Source organism: Tiliqua scincoides, chromosome 3, assembly GCF_035046505.1.
Source record: "Tiliqua scincoides isolate rTilSci1 chromosome 3, rTilSci1.hap2, whole genome shotgun sequence".
Lineage (NCBI taxonomy): Eukaryota > Metazoa > Chordata > Lepidosauria > Squamata > Scincidae > Tiliqua > Tiliqua scincoides.
The window spans coordinates 164685229-164700299 of NC_089823.1; the positions used below are offsets into that span (position 1 = coordinate 164685229).

Below are 15071 nucleotides of genomic sequence, written 5' to 3' on the forward strand. Positions count from 1 at the left end.
AGGCAGTGCACATCCGAGCACTGCCTCAGTGAGGCTCAGACTGAGAGAAATTGCATCTCTTCCACAACTTCCGGTTTCACGGAGGCAGAGAGCTGAACTCCCCTCGCATTCAGAAGGTGGGGGTGACCACTGCATAGACCACGTGAGTCATTGCATATGCAATCCCCGGCGTTAGCTGGAACGTTGCCAAGGGGTGCACACCTGTATTTCAAATGTATCACAATGTGCTAACAAACTCAAAAATTGAAGTTATTTTTAACCCTAAAATGTTAGGAAAAAAAGAAAGATGTGAGTAATTACTGAAACATTGCCTTCATCCTGTGCAATGTGTCCTGAATTTTCCGGGAGTGCTTTTCAGCTGGTATCTGGTGAAAGTTGGCATAGTTGTCAGATGCTAAGGCAGAAATGTCTGCATCATTAAAGTGTGCTATTCTGTGTCTCAAGCAAGACTGCAGGTGGTGATCTGGAGTGAACATGTATGGATTTTCTTGAAACGCATGAACTTGGCTCACAACTTTTGCAATGTTTCTTTGAAGAGAAGAGATAAAAAATGAATTAGCTTTACAGTTGATAAATACAAATATCAGAAAATGTACTGGTAGGTATGCAGGTGATTTCATGTACATACAATTTTATACAAGCATTTAATATTTATAAATCTTTCTACAAATGTATGCAAGACATTTAATTCTGCAATAAAATAAAATGCCTCCTTTATCCTGTACAAAACAAAAAATACCAAATACACCTTCTAAAGTTTTGAAGGGCATTGTTCCACATTAAGATAGAATCACACCCAAATCCTAACCAACTTTCCTGCTCTGACATAGCTGTCATAATGGGGTATGTGCTGCATCCTGGGGCAGTCATGGTGGGCTTTTCAAGGTAAGGGAATGTTTGTTCCCTTACCTCAGAGCTGGAAAGTTGGTTAGGGTTGTGCTCTTATGCTCACAAGTCAAGAATTCTAATATAAAGTGGATATAAATAGACATTGAAGTTCCTCTCTTACATGTCATATTCATGTATGGGCATTAAAGGTCAGTACAGAAACTCTTGGTCTTTTCTTATACTCTCAGTTTAAACATCTAATTTTATTTGTTTACGTTCTAATATATGCACTTTTTATTTTATGCAAAAGATCCTGGTCAACCACTATCTCTCATAGCTTCACAGCTTCACCTACCTCACAGGGCTGTCGTGAGAAACAAAAAGAGGGGAGGAACTATATACATCACCCTGAGCTCCATAAAGGAAGGGTGGTAGAAAAATGTGAAAAAAAAATAAATAAATCCATATAATCAAGCTAGACAATGATATTTTTGTTGATGTTTTGTTGATTTTGTTGACAACAGTGTATTATACTATAAAAACTAATTTTAAAAATCTCTGTTGCATAAGCAGGATGAAAATTATTACCTCAATTTAGTCCATTTATAAGTTCCATTTCTCAAAGTGAATCCTCCAGTTTCAAGCTGTTGGATATGCATTGCCAGAATGTGGGCTGACGGAATTGTTGGTGAAGTCTTAAACCTCTCTCCTTCCATTAAACACAAGCTGTCGCTTTTTAAAAACACCTGGTATAATTTGCACAAATATATACATACACACATGCATTAAAAGATAGGTCTGTGGATGATGGCAAAGTATTTATTTTAGGACGTACGAATGAATACGTTCAGTAAGAGTATTTAAGAGAAAGAACCTTGAGAAGAGAAGGGGCATAGAGCTCTTAGCCTGGAATTTGATTTTTGCTCTAGGAGTTTGTCAAATATGAATGTGGGATCCTAAACTGTGTTTTTTTAGGTGTCCTTCTTAGGAGTCAGCAGTCCTTTGCTAGCACTTCTCAATCACTGTTACACTTATTTTTCAAAAACGTAGTCTACACACATCTATATGGCCAGTCCAAGACCTCCTGATTCCTGAGGTGGTATGCCAAATACTTCCTCCTACTCATCCAACAATGTGACAGCCCCTGCTCTTTTCACTATCCAATATCCACTCCACATCTCTTCTTTGTTCCCCTCTTTTTTCCAAGCAATGGAGTGGAAAGGGGAGAAGGAATAGTGCAGATAAGCAAGCAGACAGAAATGGGCGCACACACCTCCACCCAATTGCTGCCTGAAGTGACCACTTCAGTTGGCCTCATGGCTGGGCCAGCTCATCTACAATGTTATTCAACATCTCTAAAAACATAGTATCGCATCTCGTTAAATGTATATGGAGCCATTTTCAGATGTTCAACAGACTGGAGACTGACAGCTCAATCCTATGCTTGTGTACTCAGAAGTAAGTCCCATTTGAGTCAATGGGGCTTACTCCCAGGAAAGTGTCGTTAGGATTGGGCTGTCAAAGTGTGGAGAAGGAATCTTATGGTACCACCCCAAGCTCCAGGTACTCAAATGAAAGTCTGAAAGAGGTTCCTAGTGCAGTGGTTCCCAAATTGTGGGTCGGGACCAACCAGTGGGTCATAACCCAATTTTTGGTGTGCTGCAAACTGACAAGCTGATAGCTGACAAGGAAAATGAATTGAGCCCTATGGAAACCAAAACAGAACAGCAGGTGTGCATTTATTTATAAATAGGCAAACATGCCTTGGTCTACTTCGAAGGGCAGACCAAGGAGGATGCAACGCCACCAGAATGATCCCAATCTGACGAACACAGGCTCCAACAAACTCTCGAGAAGGAAGTCCCCTTTCAAGCTGACAAATAAAATGTATTGAGTCCTATGGACAGCAAAACTTAGCCATACATATGTGTTTACTTGCAAGTAGGTGAATGTGACCCAATCCACCAGAATGGTCTCCCTCCAATCAAACATGGAGCTCAACAAATGCCTCACAAGGCATCCTCTCCCCCCCCCCCCCCGGTAAAAAAGATAAAAACAGGCTTGTGTGGCTGGTAAAATGAAAGTTTTTTTTTGGTCTCATATAGCTAGGTGGGTCTTGATAGAGTGTCATTTTAAAAAATGGATTCCAGTGCTAAAATGTTTGGGAACCACTGTCCTAGTGTATAAGTGCAGGCCTCACTGTACAATTTGGGGACTTCATAGGGGTCCTGATTGTGCACAGGCAGTTGTGTATATGAATACATATGAATATCTGAGCAGTGTCACATCTTGAACAACAGGATAGTACTTAATATTTATATACTGCTTCCTGAGTGTGTAGAACTTAACGTGCATTATCTTGATACTGCGCTTAGAACCCTATAAAGCAAGTACCGTTATCTTCATATCATAGTTAGAGAGATGAAAGGGGGTGGCTTGCTGAAGGTTACTTTAGGAGTTTGTGGGAGAGGTGAGATTTGAACCAGGGGAGCCCTGACTCATACCTCAGTCACTCTACCAGCAACATATTTCATTGGAAAAAGGACTTTTCTATAATTCTTTTCCTAAACTGCTCTCAGGTCAAGAGAATGCCTAGACTCATGATAAGCAGCCAATATGCTTCTGAGAAGGCAGCCAGAGCCAAGGAGCAGAACTTGGTGATAGGATTGACCCTCAATAGCCTTACAAGTTAAAGACAGTATAATGGTCAACAAGCATTTTTTGTCTCTCTGCAACTGGCAGAAATGCCATTTGATCCTGTCCAGACTAGTAGCTATTGCTGCTTTTACACATTTAAATTAAGTTATTTCACCAGGGCGGCTACCAGTAGGTGCTATTGAGAACAAATTAATATCCTTCATTATTCGCACTCTGAAAGGTGCAAATACTGGAGAAGTTTGCATATGGAGAAGGACAAAATGGAACACACATAAAAAAACAAATAATCCTGTGTTTTTACACACATACTGAGGCTTTCATGGCTGGAATGTCCAATTAAAATGTCTCAGCTTGAAGGCCATGGTCCAATAAAATGTCTTTTGACTGAAATTTTGCCCCCATCTGTGCAGGGCATTGTCAAATCCTACATTTTGCTTTTATACCAAATGTTATTCACCTTTTCAGCTGAGCTAAATTGAGTGAGGGGAAGGCCTCTTAATAAATACAGGATAGGAGTTTTTTTTTTTTTCTGAACTGTCTTCCAAGTGCCCCTGAGGTCACCAACCAGGGAGGTTGTGGTTGTAGTAAATAACATAAACGTTTCAGGATAAGTTACTCTGAGGGAGTGATAAAACCTTTAAGTGGGGCATTGGGGGTGCTAAGATTCACAATCCTGGAGAGTGACAATGATATAGCGGATAGAATTGGTCTTGGGTTAGGAAAATCTGGGTTCAAGTGAGCTATGGAGCTTGCTCTCCTTTTGGCCAGTCTTTCTCAGTCTCACAGGGCTGTGGTGAGGATAAAATGAAACAATCTTCATATGTGCCACCCTGATCTTCTTTGAGGGAAGCGTTGCATACAAAGGACAATAGACAGAATTTTTTCTAAGCATACTATGTGTAACCCACAGGATGTTAGATGCATTTCAGTTCTACTGCTTTTGATTTTTTTAGATTCCACAAATTTGTCAGAGCAGGAAAAAAAAGGTTCACATTCTTACTGAGTATGTTTGGAAGGGAAGGAAATATCTGGAGTAAAGCATTTATTAGTCCCTTGCATTTGAAGCTTGTATTCAGACTAGAAGCCTTTGAAGTTATATGATTTATTACACTTACATCCCACCCAGACTCCAAGGAAGTGTTTACGTACTCACAGCATGATCTCACAGCCTGTGAGGAAGGTTAGGGTGAGAAATATGACTGACCCAAGATCACCCTGTTTCACTGAATCACACTGACTCTCCTATTCAAAATAAAAAGTTCTGGTGTAGTCAACAACAGTGACTCAAAACTATCACACCTGCTTTGATACACCTGTATACAATAAAGCTTGAACCAACAGTTGGTGCCACCTCTGAGATTTTTTTTTGGGGGGGAGGGGGGGCTTACATAAAGTGTCCCCAGTAGACATCCTGAACTTGAAATGGATGGGACATGGAAACCGTGCCTCTGTACCTCTTACGTACTTGGACCTCCATTCAAAGTGCTATTGGGATGGTGGGCCCTTTGCTGGTCTCAGAAAATGCCAGGCCTCACTGCTGTCTAGAGCCATTAGATATGCCACTGCCAAACCAAAGTCCTTCCCAGAGCAGTGAAGCAGAAGGTGGTGCTATACCTACTGAGAATTTAAATCAGAGTTTACTGTACCTCAACAGCCCTGAGTTCTTCCATTATTTCAGATACTCTAGAGGGCAAACATTTCCAAACCTTTAAAAGAAAGGATAAAATACAATTTTAGGCTCTTCAATATTAGTCCTTGAATTAGAATACATGATCAAATGCCTTCCTCCAGGTACCAATTCTAGCTGAGTTTAGCCCAATGGTGACAGGACACATTCAGATATTGCACCATTGCTATGGCCTGCCATCCCCAAAGAAGCTTCACCTGGCATCACCCTGATATCTGTTTGGCCAAAGATTTATTTGTCCAGACACTTCATCACATTATATAGCTGATTGTAATGTTGTTGTTTTTTATGACTGCTGAGTTCTACTGGTTATATGGGGACTGTTCCTGTGTCTCTTGTTGTTATACTTTTGATTGCTATTTTTCACTTGTGGCCCAATCCTATCTATCATTTAAGCAGATAGAATGTGTGTTCCACCAGTGTAAACAGCTTTATGGCTCCCACAAATGTGTCTAGGTGAGAGTATGTGGGGTGTGGCTGCTGCCGTAGGTGTGAGTGAAAGCAGATGTCTGCCAGTGCAGGTAAGCTGGCACAGGGATTTGGAGGGAGGCGAGGAGGAGGTTGAACTGATGTACTGGAGAGGATGGTGGATCGGGCCCAGGAGGGAGGGTGGGAAAGTGGCTATACATGCCAAAATCCTGACCCCTTCCTCAGCTTGATCCACCTTCATGGATTAACTCAGACTTGCTCAAGCGATCAAGCTGGCGCAGGTTCGAGTTGACCCATTGTTGCTGCTGGGGCTTACCCCTGGGGCAAGGAAACTAAGGTTCTCTTACCCCCGAGGAGCCTCCAGTGGCCATAACTCCCCTGCAGAATACAGCAGTAGCTGCACCAGCACTGCTACACGAGGAGTTAGTCAGGATTGCACTGTTAGACTGTATGCCACCAGAAAGCTCTGTATTGAATGGGAGTCAACACATTACTTAGATAAAGGAATAAAATCTGGTTCATTCAAAATATTGTAGCTATATCGTCTGTGGAAACTGCAAAGAAAATAATTATTTACTCACTGGCAATTGTCTCACAATGAGATTTTCTAGGCCTCTTAGGATTTGTACGGTAGTAGCAAAATTCCTGTGCTCATAGCAACATTTTGCAATGAAGAGAAATTTGGATAGCAAGTTCACCTGCACCTGGAAAGCCAATTATAGTGAATATTTTACAAAATGTACCACTGTTCAGTGCCAATATATACAAGTCACGCTTGGGAATTCTCACACTGATATGAACGACTTACTGTGCTGCCAGTTCTCCTATTGTTTTTTGTTATGTAGTGGGGAACAGGGGAGAAGATGTGACTGTTTATAAGGACATGATTGGAAAAAGCTAACTGCCGAATAATAACCTATTAAATGAATTGAAACACATGATTGATCAGTGGCTGGCTAAAGAAAGTAGAGATTTAACAATCTGACTAGATCAATTATATGTTGGGGAAAGGATCTTACAAAACATTTTCTATGGCATCTTTATCCTGTGAAAATCTGTCTCCATCAAACTTATACTTGACAGTGGCAAAAACTGCTGCTCTCTAATTGCTAGTTTTCTGGTTACCAATTAACAATTATGTGCATTTCAGAGAAGAGCTGTAAAGCAGGAAAAGCTATTAAAAGAACAGCTAACAATCTTCCTGCTGTAGAAGATGAGCAACAAACCAAACTTGTTCTCTTATTGATATTTATTACACTACCAAAATGATAAGACAAAGAATTCTCTCTGCCAACATTTTCAGAGCCAATATATGGAAAGGAAAGGCAGGGTGTTTTGATACAGTGGATACCATGGTGAAGGGCAGAGGCTCCACTCCTTGCCTGATATGGACTGAACCTAAAGGCCAAATGGGCAGATATATGAATTTGTTCTTATATGGCTCCCAGTGATTTAGGCACATGAAGAAACTCCACACCTACCAATTGTATGCTTCTCGAATTGCATCCCAAAACATTCACACCAAAGGATACCCTTGTCTGGAGTAATCTAGATCTCCTGTATAGTACTGAATACTAAAAGGTGGTGCCTAATATCAATTGATTGTGCTTAGAAATCATCAGGACAAACGTTTCACCATTGAGTTTGGCAAACTTTGACTTGATTCTACATATATACAAGCACACCAAAAATATTTCATCAAAATATCAGGAACTAGGACTTCCTGGTGCTAAACTAGTTCTAGACAAAAACAGTACAAAGTCACGGGAGGGGGATAGGCCAAAGATGTCATGTTGCAGTCTCACAACTGAAGCAGAAATAGATTCTGTTAGATATGCAGCAGCTGAAGGAGCCCCAAACCTCTGAATCCACTCCCAGATATTCTTTTGACCAGCAACACAGATAGATATGCTAACTTAATAGCTTGCCAATACTTGCATAACACGCCTTCTGAATAAAGAACATTTAATGAAAGATGGAATAATCTCTTCTTGAATCCTGGAAGTGAGAGACGGAATCAAGGAACCATAGCTGTGGCTCTCTTAGATACTGAAGACCTAACCAAATTAGTGTGAAATAGCATTTGGATAGAGATCTTTTCATCTCAAGTTAGGGAAAAGCCCTTTGCTGGCAAGAACATGTGTCCAAGGTAAGATTAAAGATGAATTCTAATAACCACTTCAGAAAGTTATAGGATTGTATCTGCAACTCTAATTTATCTTCAGAAGTTTCTTTTTTGCTTAGTTAAGCCACTTCTGCCCAACACTGCAGATCAAATGTGTACACCTGTGAGCTGGGCAAAAATGGTTTAATAAAAAATTGTGTACGTGCATGTGTATCTCAGAGAGACAGAAAGTATGCAGATGTGGGGGACCTCCCAAGGGATGACGTGGGTGGGCTTGCTCTGGATGCTTTGACTAGATTTGACATTTCCTCCTCCCAACACCTACCTGCTATATAAAAATCAGGGCAACTAAAAAGGAAATGTTGCGCTTGGAACTGAGCCACTTCACACATGCATTGGGGGCTTTGGAGTTCCTCAAGACTCCTTTGAGGCAGGTCAATGTTCTGGTGGCCAAAACATTTGAGAACCTCTGATACAGGGCAGGAGGTCTGGTCTAGAGGGTAGAGCCTCCCTTAGCCCGAAGATAACATCAGAAGGTTGCCAGTTCGAGGACACCGGCAGCTCCCTGAACGGCTGAGAGTGGCGAAACCTTGAAGCAACTGACAAGCCGAGCTGAGTGATTCTACCTGCTCTTGGTGTGAGCAAGAAGCATCTTGGCTGCCCTCCATGTGAGAGATAGAGCTGCTTGTCAGCCTGTGTGGGAGAACTGGAGGCCAGAAGTGAGACCAAACCAGGAAGATCCATTCTGAAATGTTGTTGGTTCTTGAAAGAGAGAACCTCTATGATTGTAAAAATCCTCTTGAGGGATTTAGAAACACCTGCCTATGTAAACCGCCTTGAATAAAGGCAGAGGAGTAATCCGATGACCAGAAAGGCGGTATATAAATACCTAGTTATTAATTATTATTATTATTATTATTATTATACAGAAGATGATTCAAGCACCAGCAGTGTTACAATACATGCCTTTTCATACTCTCTACGTTCCCATCTACTTTTAAGTATTAAAACACATGTTAAACACAAATTTACTTCACCCTATACACTGAGAAGATAAAAGTACACAAATCTGCTGCATAAATGAAAACAGCAAATCAGTAAGAATGAAGTAACCCCTGTTCAAATTTAATCACCAAAAAGAAAAGATATTGCAAACCTTAGAACTGTAGCTTGTTACGATTTCTGCAGCAACCCAGGTACTGACATTATCTGCATATTTTAGAAGTTGCAAGAGATAATCGTCTTGGACACACTTTTGCACAAATAGATTATAGACTTGAGTAGGCAATAGCTCCGAAGAAGTAGCTCTGGAAAAGACAAGCATCTACAAATCTTAAATACTAGATTATGAACATACAACAGGGGGTAGGCTGGGACTGTTATCTTGCCTGTATTCTGTTATTGCTTACTAGAACTTTTTATTGACTTTGTTGTAATGTTTTCCGTGTCCCACCTTGGGACACGGTGGCAAGGCAGGAAAGACTGGACATAAATATTTTGAAACCCATTGTAAAAAAAAAAGAAAGTCACCTCAACTGGATGCAGTACTCGAAATCAAGAGGCACACTGAACCAGGAAGGACACCTAGACTATTGAGAAAAATGATTCTCAGGGTCCATAATGGACTACCCCAGATTGGCAAGGGAGTGAAGGTCTATTCAGTAGGTTTCATGCACTGAAAATTGGTCATTGTGTTTAAGAAAGTAGCACAAACCCAAGAGCAATCTGGTGTCTTCACTGGAGGGTGTGAGCGTAAATAGAATGCTAGATGCAGGAGGTGGCAGCGAGATGTAAGTATCTTGTGGTCTTGTGTGTGCTCCCTGAGGCATCTGGCAGGCTACTGTGAGATACAGGAAGCTGGACTAGATGGACCCTGGGCCTGATCCAGCAGGGCTCTTCTTATGTTCTTAATGCCTGGCAATTAAAAGGATAAGCACCAGAGCCTGATTGTTCAAGCTTCTGGACTTCAAGTATCTTGATAACTAGCCTAGCATATCCAATTTAGAACCTATTGCTTGCTTAGAAAAATCTAGGTTCCCTTAAGAAAAAATTAACTCCTTCTTCCCCCGTTCCAATCTTTTATCATTTCTCTCTTCTAAAATAAATCTTCTCTTCCTATAACAAAAATGACAGCGAGTACGCCCTCTTTCCTCCTCCATTTTATACTAAGCACATGGAAAGTAACTTACGATTCTTACTCTTCCTTCTTACCAGTCTACAAAGGTCTCAACTGCAGCAAAAGAATAAGACTACATGTCTGGTTACTGGGAAGCAAAATGCTTATCTGTTTTTTAAAGCTGTAATGCGCCTCAATTGTTTAGATTGGATGAACCTGTCCTTGTTCTGTATGGACATTTTCAATTAACTAAGGAAAATTCAACACTGAGTACAGATCCATCCCCTTCAGAACTGCTATACAGGCATGCTTTTGAGAGATGAGACACAGCTTCTTGTTGAAGATAAAACTGACGCAGTGATGGATATGGTATTAGAACTGTTCTGGCTCTAAAATGGCAAACATTATTAATTTAAAAAATTATATTGCAAATTAGATGTATACTACCACTTTCAATATTTTCTCAAAATGTTTTACTGAACACTTTTTCTGGGGGGGTGGGGGTGGGGGGGACGTATGTTCAATTTCAAGTATTAGCCAGAAACATCACATTTACAATTGTGTATTTTCATTTGAATGGCTGTAACAAGGCTATACCCTTGTTTAACAGCCCAGTACTATTCAGGCAATCAGCTGACAGCACACTACTGCTAGCGCAACAACCACTGTATCCATACAGTGGATAGCCATATCCTAAGTCCAGGCAATACTATACTGGTTTGGCCCTTTCAATAGTACTGGCACACCCCTTCCCAGTAATGCCAACAATGTTCGTAGAAATCTAAACACAGTCAGCCATCCGTGGGATAGCATCTTGATGTCAATGAAAACTTGGTGGGTCATCAAGGTGACATCTGAAAAGACAATCACCACATCCACCTAGTCCCAGTGCAATGAGAGAGCCAGAGAGGTGTGGCCAAAACAAATCAAGCAAGTGGTGGGGGCAAAGGCAGGACCAATGAGCCAATGGCTTCTCAATGAGAAATGCAGCAACAGTCACCACCATCAACCATGGGGAGATGGCTCAAGGACACCACAAACATATACAACACCAGGATTGGTCCCAAACCCCTAATTCCTACAGGAGCTATTGTGGCATCAGCAGCAAAGGAGTAAAAGTAGAGAACTACTACCAGTCTCTGCACTCAGAGGTCAAGTCCTCTTATCCTACTCATACACACATCCAAGGAATATCTTTTTTCAAGGGTTGAAAGATAATGGAAGAGGTCACTCATGTGAAACACACACACAAGTCTCTCTAAGACAAGGGTATGACTTTATGTGGGGGACTAGTTGGAAGGAACCCTTTTGCTGGGAAGGGACCGGGGCAACAGGACTCGGGCAAAGCTGGGTACCGGTAGCTCACTACCCTTTGTACTAATTGGCACCTGCCAGTGTAGCTGTCACAATATGCCTGCCTGCGACACTGACCACTCCCTGGTGCGCAGCAGAGTGAAACTGCGAACAAAGCAACTGTATCACATGAAAAAGTAAGGAAGACCTTGCATTGACACCAGCAAAACCCGGGATCAGGGAAAAGTGAAGGAATCTGCACAAGCGCTTGAGGAATCTCTTCCAGACCTGGCCGATGCAAATGCATCCAACAGATGAGAACATTTCAAGAGTGCTGTTTACAATACCGCCTTGTTCATATTCGGCAAGAACACCAACAAGACGGCAGACTGGTTTGAATCCCACTCCGAGGAGTTGACACCAGTCATTGAGGAAAAGAGGAGAGCTCTAGCAGCATACAAAGCCTTTCCCAGTGAGCGCAACCTGCAAGTCTTCCGAGCTGCTCACAGCAAAGTCCAGCAGACTGCTAGGAGATGTGCTAACGGCTACTGGCTCCAACTCTGTTCCCAGATACAGATAGCAGCTGACACAGGCAACATCAAGGGGATGTATGATGGTATCAAGCAGGCCCTAGGTCCAACACAGAAGAGGATTGTCCCTCTGAAGTCTGCCACAGGCGAGGTCATACAGGACCGGGCGCAGCAGATGCAATGCTGGGTGCAGCACTACTCTGAGCTGAATTCCAGTGAAAATGTAGTCACGGAAGAAGCGCTGAACAACATTGAGTGCCTGCCTGTGTTGGAGGAGCTTGACAGTGAACCAACCCTAGAAGAACTTCACGTGGCCCTGGACTCCCTTGCCTCTAGCAAGGCACCTGGGAAAGACAGCATCCCTGCTGAAGTCCTAAAGTGCTGCAAAGTGATCATTGCCACTGAGCTGCATGAAATCCTCTGTCTCTGCTGGAGAGAAGGTGGAGTACCACAGGACAGGAGGGATAAAAACATCATCACACTGTACAAGAACAAAGACAACAGGGGCGACTGCAATAACTTCGGCAGCATATCTCTCTTTAGCGTTGTAGGAAAGCTGTTTGCCCGAGTTGCACTAAAGAGGCTCCAGGTACTTGCAGAGAGCAACTATTCAGAATTGCAGAGCGGATTCCGAGCCAACAGGTCCACCACTGATATGGTATTCTCCCTTATACAGCTGCAGGAGAAATGCAGGGAACGACGACAGCCACTCTTTATAGCCTTCATAGATCTCACGAAGGCTTTCGACCTGGTCAGCAGGGACGGCCTCTTCAAGATTCTCCCCAAGATCGGATGTCCACCCAGGCTCCCAGGCACCCAGGCTTCATGAGGACATGAAGGGCACTTTGATGGCTCCACATCAGACCCCTTTGACATCCGAAGCGGAGCGAAGCAGGGCTGTGTTCTTGCGCCAACCTTGTTTGGGATTTTCTTTGCTGTCCTGCTGAAGCATGCCTTAGGAACTGCAACAGAAGGCATCTATCTCCAGACCAGATCAGACGGAAAGCTCTTCAACCTCTCCAGACTGAGAGCAAAGTCCAAAGTCCAGCTGAAATGTCTGTGTGACTTCCTCTTTGCCGACGATTCAGCTGTCACCGCCCACTCTGTTAAAGATCTCCAGCAGCTCATGAATTGTTTTAGCAAGGCCTGCCAAAACTTTGGACTGACAATCAGCCTGAAGAAAACACAGGTCATAGGTTCAGGATGTGGACTTGCCTCCCTGCATTACAATCTCTGCGCATGAACTGGAGGTTGTCCATGACTTTATGTACTTTGGCTCAACGATCTCTGAGACTCTTTCTCTTGATACCGAGCTAAACAAACGCATCGGTAAAGCAGCTACCATGTTTTCCAGACTCACAAAGAGAGTCTGGTCCAACAAGAAGCTGACGGAACATGCCAAAGATTCAGGTCTACAGAGCTTGCATCTTGAGTTACACTTCTGTACTGCAGTGAGTCATGGACTCTTCGCTCACAACAGGAGAGGAAACTGAATGCTTTCCACTTGCACTGCCTCCAACACATCCTCGGTATCACCTGGCAGGACAAAGTTCCAAACAACACAGTCCTGGAACGAGCTGGAATCCCTATCATGTATGCACTGCTGAAACAGAGATGCCTGCATTGGCTTGGTCATGTTGTGAGAATGGATGATGGCCAGATCCCAAAGGATCTCCTCTATGGAGAACTCATGCAAGGAAAGCACCCTACAGGTAGACCACAGCTGCGATACAAGGACATCTGCAAGAGAGATCTGAAGGCCTTAGGAGTGGACCTCAACAGGGGGGAAACCCTGGCCTCTGAGCGGCCTGCTTGGAGGCAGGTTGTGCAGCATGGCCTTTCCCAGTTTGAAGAGACACTTGCCCAACAGACTGAGGCAAAGAGGCAAAGAAGGAAGGCCCGTAGCCAGGGAGACAGACCAGGGACAGACTGCACTTGCTCCCGGTTTGGAAGGGATTGTCACTCCCGAATAGGTCTTTTCAGGCACACTAGACGCTATTCCAGAACCACTTTTCAGAGCACGATACCATAGCGCGAGACTGAAGGAAGCCAATGAAGATGTCACAGTATACTTTTCTCTCTGCCCCCCTGCAACTGTCTTCTGTACAATGTGGCAGGAAAGAACAGGGGATTCAAGAGCATAAAGGATCATGTTCCCTGCTCAGAAGTCAAAGAAGTCAGAAGAGAGTCAGAAGTCAAAGAAGTCATGCAGACCATAAAAACAGAGAGATGTCTCCCCCCACAGTTCCACACTGAGGCCAGCCAAGGTAAGGAACAACTACGATGTGAAGAAGGGATCCCTATCTGCTAATAAACAGACACCAAGTGTGATCCAATCAAATTTTTTTATTGAACTGTATCAGCTACAGAGCAGCACCTAAAATAGGACAAGAAGTGGGATTGCCCACCATCTCTGAAAAGCATTGAAAGTTTTCCTGCAGACAGCCAAGTAACAGGTGCTGGTGAGTTCTGGTTGTACCAGTTGTCACAGCATTTACAAAGCCACAGGATCCTGACTGGAACAAGTAGGTCAGCAATCTTGCCAAACACTAGGTGAGCTCACACTGGTCACAGCAGGGAGGTGGTGGTTTTCCTTGGGGTCTGCATGGTGTCTTTGCCTGAAGGGAGCAAGGAGAAACAGTTACAAAGACTTGACATCAGCACCAGTCATATCTGTTATTTGGCTTGTATACCCACTGTTTGTACGGGAGAGTGGTGACACCAAAGTGCAGTGATGCCCTGTTGGGAATAACATGATGCCTTGAAACATTACCTTCTCAGCAGAGGACTGCTGTGGAACTCTGAGGAGAATCACTCTTCAGCCCCAAGTGGCAATTGTGCAGTCCTGAAAAACAAAAGGGATTCCAATGAGTGTTTGGCCAGCAGCAATGGCTGGAGCCCCAGGCATTCACCCAAAAGGAGCAGGCATTCCCTGCTCTTAGCTATTGCAAAAGGATGGGATGGTTAGGCAACGTAGCTTACAGCAAAGTCACATATGATAATCCTGAAGGGTCGAGAGGGTCAGAGATGCAGCAACAATGTGTGATAGCATGGGATTACTTCTCTTTGTTTACTTACCTGTGGGGGATACACTATCCTTGCTTTCCATGTTGGAGTGGAAAGGTAGAGACTGCAGTTGGATGTTTGTGCACAGAGTCTTCCTGAAGCAGAATAGCTGCAAAAAGAATTCTGAGAATACAAGTGTTAACAAAGTGTCTTCTCATAAGTTATGAGGGACAAGAAGCTGTTTGTGCAAAATGCTTCCTTCGTGCACCTTTGCATCAAAGGCACCATAATTCCTTTTTTAGAGACCACAAATGTATAGCCTGGTACTGTGTGATTACCAGTGAGCTGTAATCTCCTTAGCAGGTGTTTATATACTAGGGTGAGTGCACTGCAATTGAT

General features: G+C 43.1%; 1 protein-coding gene across 1 annotated transcript in view; it reads right to left on the minus strand.

Moving 5' to 3' along the window:
* Positions 1 to 296: 296 nt before the first annotated feature.
* KNDC1 (kinase non-catalytic C-lobe domain containing 1) overlaps positions 297 to 15071 on the minus strand; it is a 95254-nt gene continuing 80479 nt past the window's right edge. Inside the window, exons 27-31 of the mRNA XM_066621429.1 lie at positions 8884 to 9034; positions 6184 to 6306; positions 5133 to 5192; positions 1417 to 1574; positions 297 to 528 (exon numbers count right to left, since the gene is read on the minus strand). Coding sequence (XP_066477526.1) covers positions 297 to 528; positions 1417 to 1574; positions 5133 to 5192; positions 6184 to 6306; positions 8884 to 9034 — 724 coding nt within the window. The remainder of the gene's footprint in view (positions 529 to 1416; positions 1575 to 5132; positions 5193 to 6183; positions 6307 to 8883; positions 9035 to 15071) is intronic.